The 10,969-nt window shown below is 45.1% G+C and overlaps 1 protein-coding gene across 1 annotated transcript in view; it reads left to right on the forward strand.

The window, feature by feature from the left end:
* The window catches only part of ITPR1 (inositol 1,4,5-trisphosphate receptor type 1), a 174,831-nt gene extending 168,147 nt beyond the window's left edge, over positions 1 to 6,684 (forward strand). The window contains exons 60-61 of the mRNA XM_069866030.1: positions 175 to 336; positions 5,288 to 6,684. Coding sequence (XP_069722131.1) covers positions 175 to 336; positions 5,288 to 5,374 — 249 coding nt within the window. The 3' untranslated portion in view covers positions 5,375 to 6,684. The remainder of the gene's footprint in view (positions 1 to 174; positions 337 to 5,287) is intronic.
* Positions 6,685 to 10,969: the final 4,285 nt, after the last annotated feature.

Raw genomic sequence — 10,969 nt, forward strand, 5'->3', positions numbered from 1 at the left:
CCTTGTTGCCTCTAGCGGGCAATTTTGCAAACTTTCCAGTAAGATGCAAATGAAAATAACTACAGAGCTTGTGTATCTGAGGAATGTCCCTGCGTGGCATTAAAAATCTGTTTGTGCTCGGGTGCAGGTTTTCATTTGGCAAATGCTAATTGTGAACTCATGTGTGATTCTCAGGAGAGAAACCTGGACTGGTTCCCCCGGATGCGGGCCATGTCGCTTGTGAGCAGTGACTCTGAAGGAGAGCAGAATGAGCTGAGGAACCTGCAGGAGAAGTTGGAGTCCACCATGAAGCTTGTGAGCAACCTCTCTGGCCAGCTGTCAGAGCTTAAAGATCAGGTAAGGAAGAGCCGAGTGCAAATGTGCAGCCACGCACTGGTATGGGCAGGACAAAGGTCCTGCAAGTCTGTTGTACAAACTATTGTTTTACAGCTCCATGGGTTCTGCAAACCCCAGGAAGAACTTCTCTAAAGTAATTCGTGTTTAGGAAGGAAGTGAACAAACAACATGTCCTTCCAAAGCCCCGTGCCCTAGCTGACCTGCCTGGCAGTGCTAACCGAACCAGTGTAGTTGGAAGTGGCCACCTCCAGAGGAAGAAAACTTGCATTGAAGGAACAAAGCTGAAGTTACCTTAAATCAGTCATAGTTAATGCAGGGAGCCTGTATGTTTGTGTTGTTGTCACAGGTTTTAACCCGAAGACCTCTAGCATGATCCTGCAAGTCAGAGGGTGTGATATTGACAGAAGCGTGTTGCTGCACAGACCTCAAAACCCACTGTGAAACTGGAGAAATGTTTGAATGGTTAGCTTGCACTGGTCTTCTCCGTGCCATTGCTGTGCTGCTGATACAGATACAATTTGGCTACTGTCACACTTCAAGACTGCAGTGTAGGCAGACATACCCACAGTAATATTTTGCATTATGGCATGTATTGCTGCTCTTCAGCATATGAATGCTGCAGAGACCTCTCACTGGGTTTTGGTGCAGCAGTGCTTTCTGTAGCATGAGGACATGTATTAACTTCTGGCTTGCCTGGGGCTTGAGGGGATCGAGGAGGTTGTTCCCAAACCCAGTGATGGCTTTGTGAAAGCCACTGAGGCAGTAAGGCTTTATTTCTCATTGTTTGTACGGCTTACAGCCTAACTGGAAGTAAAATGGAAAATGCTGTTACCCCCCACCCTGGCGGGTGCCCTTTGTGGCAACAAAATGACGAGCTGCTTATCTTTATGGAATAATAACCTGTGCCAGATGGTTCGATTAGTTAAGTTTATATAGATTTTGGCACTGACTAAAATTAGTTGCTGATTCCGCATGATGGTATCCCGGGACAGTTGATGGAATTGCCCATGGTAGAAGTGGCCAGCAGATTTGTCTCCTTTTTCAGATGCGATCTGCCTACTGTAGTACTGTTGGCACAACTCTCTTCAATAATAATCAGATTCCTGCTTCACGTCTTTGCTCTGGGTTGGCCTGGTTTCTCTGTAAGCCAGTTATCTTCATGGACACATGAGTCTCTGGAAGCCAGTATTGAGTAAGATCCTGTGTCCCTGTCTTCCGATCACACTCTGCATTACTGATGGAGCCCTTTTACCTGACACCCTACAGAGCACAAGGAAGGGATTATCATGTAGGATTGCGAGCAGAAAACCTTGCTGTTCTTGGCTGTAATGAGTTTTCAGACAGTGTGCCGTGGACCCCCTTGCTCTAGTTGGTTTTGAAGATGGAGGATAGGGGCAGTTGCTCTTTTGTCTGTGCTTTAATACTTGCTGGGCAGTGGTTTTGCTGTTTTGCCTGGAAACAATTATCTTGAAACATGTCTTGCGTCTTTTTGTTGAAGGGTCTGACTCAAAGTGGTCTGCAGTCACCAGGAGTCTTTCCATCAGCTACAGCCAGCTCTGGATCAGAATGCATTTATTTCTGAAGCTTGCAGCTCTTGGCTGACCAAGCACTAAAACCCTTTCTTGCTCTTTGTGAAAGTAAGAATGAAGGATTTTGCTTTTAGAGAGCTATTTGACTGTAAAAGCAAAAGAGGAAACCAGCTTCATTAATGTTGTGATAGCTTTTAGGAATTCCCCTCAGTACCGTTAGGCTTAAGTTGCAGGATGCTCCAATTATGTGACAAAACCAGTATATCCCTCCTCCTGATCTGGGGACTGTCTCCAGGAAAAGGAACTAACTCGGGGAACTTTTATTTGTATTTGTTTTCTTGTAATTAAATAAAGAGAGAACCTCTCATTCATTTCAAGCTCATTAGGTTTCTGGAGACTGTAGTTGTTAGAAACTGAAATCCAGCATACCTGCTTTCACAAAGTGCACCGAGAGCCATTAAAATCTTGATCACTTTAATTCCGTGCAAAAAGATTTCAACACAATTGTCTTTAACCGGCAGAGGATTAGGTGTAATCACCTAGATGCCCTTTCCAGCACCATCCTCCAGTGACAGTGAGTGTGAGGCATCTCTAATAGGCATTGGCTTCTCCCTCGGGATGGTCCCTTTGCACCAGCCAGGACTCTGGCCTCTGTTGCCACAGGCTTGACTTGTTGCTTGATCTGAGGTTGGCTTTATTCGAGTGGGCTGGCAAGGAGCTCAGCTGGCGTGCCTGTGTGCACATGTATGGTCGGGATCCTGCTCATGCACTTCGCACATGCCCTGCTCCCATCGCTGGAGTTAACTCCAACTCAGCCGTAACCTTTGGAACTGGGCAGCGTGCATCTCTGCAGTTATATATGATTATCAGAGTCCAGCTTGACTCAGGTGAACTTCAGGCCCCTTGGTTTCATTGTCTGATCTTGTAAGCATTGCTGCAGTAGCTGACAACTCCCCTGCAATACGCTGTATGTGGCTTTTATTGCCTTTTAGGCCCAGGTGTACAGTCGTTGCAGTTGTAAAGCTTTTGCAAGAGATTGACTCTCCAGGTAAACGTAATAGAGATTAAAGTTGCTTCATCTTGCAGCCCTGTGCCCTCTAGACAAGCATTACACATCTTGCAGGATTAGTAACATTCTGCATTTCTCTCTCTGCTTTATGTTCAGTTGCTTAATTTTTCCCTTTTTTTTAAAAGGCGCATCTTCCGTGTACAGCTGTGTCAGGCTGTACCATCCCCTTTTCTATACAGAATGAAAAATATGTTACAGTCACTTTTCATTGGTCTTTTTTCTTTCCATTTTTATTTTATGTGTCCTCTGAATCAGTTTATTGGCTGTGTGAAATCGTGGCTCTTGGTTTACTCCATGAAGTTAAGCAATGTAAACTTTAATCTTAAGTCCTCCTTGTTTCTTTGCATTTCCAATTTGTGGGTTATCTTAGCAACATTTAAAAAAAGTCCCAGCTTGTTCATCAGAGAAGTAGCTTGTGCGTGTCTGAGATGGGAGAGCAAAGGGAAGGCCCCTCTGCTCCTGTTCCCTTTTGCCTGTGAAGCCTTTTGTGAAAACAGACTTCCAGAAGCGTCTTACAGAGGACTAGGAGGTGTGACCTGTCCTCTGGAGGCTGCGGTCATCTTCCTGGAAAGATAAAATAGCAGTTCTGCTTCCCTTGGGCCAGTCAGTGAGCAAGGCATCGGGCTGCAGTCAAGTTTAATTATGGCTTCAAGAGGAATTACTGTATTTCAGTCTTTTCCCTAGTGGTTAAATGAGTGTAATTATATACGGCTCGCCTGGGTGAAAGCAGCGGTGTGTGCAGTGCTCTACAGCCCATGGGACATGGAGGAGTCTTTTGAAGGTTGCCCAGAACTGCCTCTTTTGACCAGTTCCTTTTCCACAATGAACTCCAGGCCTGCAGTTGGCCGCCAGCTGGCTGCTCCAGCACACCAGGGTACCCCACACCAGAGATGGGAGGACTATTTACTGTCACTAAAACTGGAGTTTTTGGACAAATCCACTCAAGTGTGTGTTACAAAATGAAACAAATGTGTAAACATGCTGTCTCCCTTCTCCTGGAGTTACTTCCACAAGCAATTATATTGGCTGATATCTGTCATTAAATGGCTGAGAAGTGAAACAATGAGATTGTGGATGTACATATTACAGGATAAGTATTGCAGGGAAGTTAGTTCTCATACAGAAAAATACTCTGAATTGTATCTTATGCCTGGATGAAAAATTATTTTATTGAGCAAGTCAGCCAGGTTTTTCAGAGCACAGTTGTTGCTGTTGGAGTCTCCGATGGGGTCCTGTGAAGCCCTGGTGAGTGACTGACCTGCCCTGGCACAACCGTATCTGTTACCACAGCTGGGTGGGATCATCCAAGGGAAGGAACAAAAGCAGGAAATGTGCTGCTTGTCCATGCCATCTTGATACCATCAGGAATCTTGCCACGGTTGTGTGTTTGCCCGTTGCTTTGAGGCTGCAGAGGCTCTCGGTGGAACCTGGATGCCAGAGGAGCGGTGTTTGGCTCCCTTTCCTTCAATGTCCAGGGGTGAGGTGTTGTCCTGGTGTCCTCCTCGGCATGGCTGCTGCTAGTCATCCCACGTATCGGCTCCGCTGAAGCCAAGATGTGGTCACAGAGGGAGCCGTGGGGAGTGTGTGCAGTGATCCAGCTGTTCACTGCTGGAGACCCTGCCCATGCTGGAGTTGTTCCGTATGTAGCGTGTTGGATTAGGCAAGTTGTCAGACACCTCCCAAGGTTTGAAAAAAAGAGAGCGGAGAATTGGATTGTGACTATTTTTCAATATCAGTAATAAGTGATGTTCCGTTTCAGGTCATGATTGCATTAATCAGGAGAAACATTATTTTATCTGATGGGAAGTACTGCCAAGGATTTGGCTGTCTGGCAGTGAGGTGGTTAACCTCTCGTCCCTGCCTTGCATCTTAGCTTTTGGCAGATGGAGAGGGATGTTGGCTCACTCCTGATGAGAGCGGGAGTGCTCGAGTCTGTTCCAGCACAGACAAGGGTATTCCCAGCCTGACTTGAGGGCTCGCCCCTTTTTTCCGCCCTCTGCGTCTTGTCTGCCTCGTACGTTGGACTGGTTACAAAGAATTTTGAGTGGAGGAGGTTTCTGCGAGCTGCTCTCTGCACTAATTCGTGCTGGCCGCCTGGTTCTCTGGAGCTCTTCTCTTGCAAAACAGTAGTCAGCTGCACAGGCAAGTTGGTGGCCATCCCTGATGCTGCACGAGATGGGGCTGTAGTTGCCTCCTTCATCTATTAGCGCTTGGCACAGCGGACAGAGGAGCGTTATTTGTAGAAAGTGGGTTTCGGAGTAAGCACTAACCACAAAAGGCAGCACCAGCTCCTTTGGCAAGCTGACGCACAGGAAACGTCTAGGCCTAATGAGCAAACTTTTTAATTTTCCAGATGACAGAGCAGAGGAAGCAGAAACAGCGCATTGGTCTCCTAGGACACCCTCCGCCCGTGAATGTGAACCCGCAGCAGCCAGCATAAGTCAGAAGGGCCGCTTACCCCTCTCACAACAGCACGAGTAATGCTAACCCAGAGTTCAGCTCCGACCACTGAGGCTGCTTCTGTGTACGTTCGGTTCATTTGTAAATAACCTGGTTTTATACTATATGTATATGACTGCTGTTATATAAAGTTTGGGGCATACGTATTGTAATTAGAACTGTTGGCACAGGACCGAGGTTAAACTTTGTGCCAAAACTATAAAAATTGCCTTTTTCTTGGAAGGACTAAAGAGAGCACCTGAATTGCACTTGAAAAGAATATTTGACTATGTGACATGTATTTTGTATTTAAAATAAAATAGAATAGCTAGTATTTATGTTTTTATACAATTGTGCAATATGAATTATGCAATCACAATATATTTGTTACTCCTGAATGTCCTAAGGGAGTGCACATCTTTGAATCTGGTGTGTTAGTACAATGTAATAAATGGTATAAAATTACAGGTGTAAATGAGGCTGCTGCAAAATTGTGTTACTGGTGATTTTTCATACCCTTGGACATTTTTGTATCATGTGTGTAAATATCTTGCAATGCCATATCTGTTGCCTCTTCCTCCCAGAGATAACACTGGGAACCCATGAGCTGTTAAATCAGTATCAATTAAAGCAAAACATTACTTTGAAGCTTCCAAATGAGGAAAGCAGGAGGTATTTTTCAAGTGACTTTTTCAAAGTACTGAGGCTAGGAGAGTTCAGATGCCAGTTTTTTTAAATGCTAAGATTTCTTAAAGGGAACTTTTTATGCAAAATGAAGTTTGGGATGAGGATGCACTGCTGGTGAGTTGGTGCAGTCTCGTACAGGCATATCATGCCACGACACCTAAAAACCTATCACGAGGCTGTCCAGGCTTTGCATTCTCAGTGTGTAGGATCCTCTCCTTTTATTTTTTCATTAGAGACCTACGTGCCTGCTAAAGCTTTAGCAAACAGGCATTGCACCGACTGAAACATGACCTGTCCCGTTACGACTTCTAGCTGAGCACTAATGTGTAATGCTTGTGAGAGCGCCACTGGTTTGAGGTTGGTCTGTCACACCCCTTCCCTTCCTCTCTCTCCCCTTCCATTTGGTCACTTTTTGGTTTCTGATCCTAGAGAGTATGAAAGGAAACTTGGGGCGTTTTTTCTGCAATCCATTGCATAGTTTTATACATGGACCTCATTTTACAAAAGCTGATTTCTCTGCAATACTGTCTACAAAAACAAAAACCAAAAAAAAAAAAAAGCTAGAGAGCTATGAAAATTTGTAAATGCATAAATATAGGTATTTAAATAAATGATGCAAAATACTCTACAATCCGAGGCTGCTGGTGGTTTGTCTCCTCCCCTCCAAGGTGGTGTGTGGTTGTTTGCTGTTGCGCTTTCCCGTGTGCCCTGGAAGGCTGAGTCGCAGGTGCCTTGCAGGTAAGGACGGGTAAGGTTGGTGCTTTTCACAGCTCAGAGAGCTGGAGGGACAGAGTCTGGTCTTTTAATACCATAGCGAGTCCTTCCTCTTCTGGCAGCCCCTGGTGCCCCGGGAACCTCACCTACGATAACGCCAGTTTTAGATACTTAAGACTCTCACCACTGATATTTCAGGCTTCTCATCTTCAGACTGGAGTGTGTGAAAGTTAAAAAAAAAAAAAAAAGCGCTCCAGCTCAAAGTACCGTGTGTGCAGGATTGTTGCCAATTATGTGTATTTGATTAAGATGTAGCAGGAACTACCTGGTATAATTAATCATCTTTAATCTGGTAAGTTCACACAACTGTCTGGAAAGGGTGTGTCTCCCTGCCACAGGTCATCATGAAATGTCAAAGCAAGTGCGTCCGAGAGGGGAGGGCAGCCTGACCAGCAGCCTCCAAGCCAGAGATTTACTGGTGACATTGTGACTTCTTAATCACATGTCATTTCCATGCGTATCCTGGGGAATCTGTCTTCCTCCCTTCTGCATCCATCAGCTCTTAGCAAGGTGTATGCAGAGGGAGTCTGACGGATGCAACTGCTGTTGGGGTTGTGCAATGAAGCAGCAGGATTTTTTTTTTCTCCGAGCGGTAGAGATGTATGTGACTCATTTCTTCCCTTCGTGCCATCCAGGGATAAGCAGACACACATAAATTTGTCAGGCTTCCCAGAGTCACTGCCAGTCAGGTGAGAGGGAGGGGTTTGCAGCATAGCCCCAGAGGGCATCAGTATATGCAGTGTTGCTTCATTTTTACCTTAAAGAAGCAAAAATCACAAAAAGCACAAGGCTTGGTCTGTGCAGTGATCCGTGTGAAAATCAGCTGCATAAGATCTGGTGTTTTCAGATGCGGTTGTCCTTGCCCAGGAGCTGTGGGGAGATGCAAAGAAGGGTACTGTTTTTTCTTCCTCTGGTACAGCTGCAGCACAGACTGATGCACAGCCACAGCCCTGACAGTGGCAGCCTGGCGTGGGGCTGGTGGGTTGGCTTGTGGGGGGAGTTCAGCAGGTGGTAACTCTAAAGGTTTGCATGGTTCTGCTTCTTCCCCAGCCTAGACTGGTCAGGAGATGAAGCTTACTGCCATCTTCCTCCTCTCGGTCGACAAACACATCATTAATTTCTGCAGATTAATTGCTGCAATGACATTTCATCACACATGTTTACATTTTTCTTCTTGCACAATTTGATTTTCAAGACTTTTTTTTGATTTTTCTTTCTGGTTTGGATAATTTGATATATCCTGAATTCCTCTGCGTGCCGTGGCAGAGGTGAGGAATGCAAAAAAAAACCTCTTCTGATTGTCAGCGGTTTTGACCTTGCAGCTTCTAAGGTTAATGCCTGTGTAAGGGCTTTCCCTTTCTGGAGTGAGATCTGGTAGCTCATGGCAGCTTGCCGTTGATCTCAAGGAAAATCTGCATGAGGCTTCTGTTTAAATACCACACTTAGGGTATTTTTTTTCCATAAACGCTGAGTATTTCTTGAAATCACAGAACGTTTTATTAATTTGTAGACTCTAAAGTGGAAAAACCCCCTCCAAAACCCAAGATCGGAATTTCTAATAATATCTTTGTTTCCTTAGGCCAGGACCTAGGAGGCTGACCATCATCTCTTACAGCATCACCTGCAGATGCTTCAAGGTGAAGTACATGGCTCTCACTGTCCACCTCTGCAGAGATTTTCCAGCAACAGTTCTTGGAGACATCAGAAATGAACTGAACAGGGTGAATCTTCAGAAGTGCTGAGCTTGGTGTGCACTGTTAATTTGGTGGAACGGCTAAGAATATCAAAAGATAACTTTAAGGAACAAAACTAGTGCTTGCAGACCGCAGCCAGGGGCCGGATTGAGTCAAGGAGCAGACTTTCCTCTCAATGCAGACAGAGCCCATGAGTGGAGGTGGCCGGGAGGAACCAGCTTGTCCCTGCCTCAGCATCAGTGAGGCAGCAGTGGGTGCAGAGCAAAGGGCAGAAACTCTCTGGAGGAGGTTCATGGGTGGCAGTGGGCCAGCAGAGAGGAGGGGTCCTGCTGTGGAATAAGGTACCTTGTTCCTGGGTACAGGGCAGGTTGCGAATATCTATGTTAAACGCCCACTCTGCTTTGGCCATTTCCCCTAGGGACCATCTGGAGGGCCCTCTGGTTTGGTCCCACCATTGGAAAAGGTGGTGTAAGCATGCCCGAGGGCATCTCTGGATTTGGGAAAAGATAATTTGTAAGAGCCTAGATTGTGTGGCCTGGAAAGCAGGGTTGGAGGAAGGGAGGAAGGTGTCCTGAGTACTATCAAAGAGAAGGTGGTGTTTGCTGAGGATACAAGGAGAAGGAACCACTCAACTGAGCTCAGGAGGTTTGGGTTATACACAATAGGGAGCCTTTTAGCTCTAAAAAAGCTTCCCTGATGTCCAGTAAAATTAATGATTTAGTGACACTGCCAGATGGCAATTAGCATAAGGATTAGATTGAAACTGGGGTGTTTCCAGTGGCCTTGCATGTACCTGAGATTTCTTCGTTTGGAATCAGATTTCTTTAAGTAGGACTGCTGTATGTTAAAGTTTGGGAAGATGATTATTTTGTCTTCTAATAGAGAACATTCATTTGGAGGTGAAAATGAAAGTGACCTTCCAAAGAGGAAGGAACAAAAAGAATCTACCAATTTTGCTAATAATGGAAACTCCTAGAGGGGAAGGATCTCCGTGTGTTCTTCAATTTGCATGAATGGCTGAGTCTGTGGATGAGAATTTTCTTCACTAATGAAGCGGGTGACGTGCTAATCAAGGTGATGCAAATAACTGCTCCAAAAGCACAACCGTGGCACCACAGCCCCGAGACTGTCACAATAGCAAATTCAGGCTTCATCCTTAATTTTGCAGCAAATTGACAGAGGGCAGGACAAAGGAGCCCGGATTACAGTCTCTGTGCTCACGGCAGGGACTCGCAATGGGGTACGTGTGATGGATACCTCATTACATAATGGGGTCTTGATTGATGCCATGTCAAGAAAGTCATAATATAGCTCCATATAACAATTCAACTTGTCTCCTGGAACGGAGAATGCTCCCACACACATACTTAATAGCGTTTTTTTAAATTGCCCATTGTATTTCTGAACAAGAGGAACTTATTTGGAGTGCTTTCCCTTTTACGTTTCCAACATAAGCATCTGAAGACATTCCATGTGTGTTCTTTGTATTCCCGCAGACCCACTAGCCTTTTTTCTGGGCAGCTATACGATCGCCCAGAGCGAGGTGTTAAAGAGATGCCTGTGAAGTGTACCCGTGCCAAAATATCTGAGTAAGTACTGCACTAAGAAGCTGCTGCAACACAGGACACAAAAGGGTCATAAGGCTACCGATGTCTGCTTTGGGTGGCTCTTTGTTTTAATGGGAGACTACCTGGTTTTGGGCTGATGTGACCAGCTTCTCACTTGCAATGACTAAAGTTTGGTCCTGAACGGTGAATTTCCTGCCTCTGAGCAATGTAGAGTGTGACCTGTATGTTTAACGTGGTTCATTTACTTTTACAAACAGACAGACATATGTTGCTAATCTTTGAACTCATTTAGTATGAGATGTTGATATTTGGAGTAAAATCAGTACAAATACTCCACCTATGTGAAACTAGCATTTTAACTGAGACGTGAGGAATGACTTCTGGAGAGATGCAGTACTCCTGTGTCCAATTTTTTATTTACTACCTTTCCAGCCTTCTTTCAGACTAAACATGTTAATGAGTTGAATGTCAAAACCACCCACAAGTAAACTGAGTTGTCCCATCCAGTAGGCTGATGTTGATTTGTTTTTAGTAACTAGCAAGGATGCTGGAAAACCCCTATGAATATTTCATATTTAACAAAAAGTACCAAAAACTCCACCAGTTTTGCATCACAAAGCAGTGGTTAAAGTAAGGATTTGAGTAAAGCAGCATGTCTGTGGTTTTTGTGGGTGGATGCATCTCGGAATGACTATCAATCTGTCAGAGGGGAGATCTGCATGTCACCTCTGCATATGACAAGCAAAATCTGCAGTGACAAATATCTTTCCAGCACTTGGCTGCATTGTGAGCCTCGTACCCCTCCTGCCAGCCATAATAGTTAAGTCTTGTCAGCATATAGGGTATGAACCCACATCTATTTTTTCTTTTCAC

The sequence above is a fragment of the Phaenicophaeus curvirostris genome, chromosome 11, assembly GCF_032191515.1.
Source record: "Phaenicophaeus curvirostris isolate KB17595 chromosome 11, BPBGC_Pcur_1.0, whole genome shotgun sequence".
Lineage (NCBI taxonomy): Eukaryota > Metazoa > Chordata > Aves > Cuculiformes > Cuculidae > Phaenicophaeus > Phaenicophaeus curvirostris.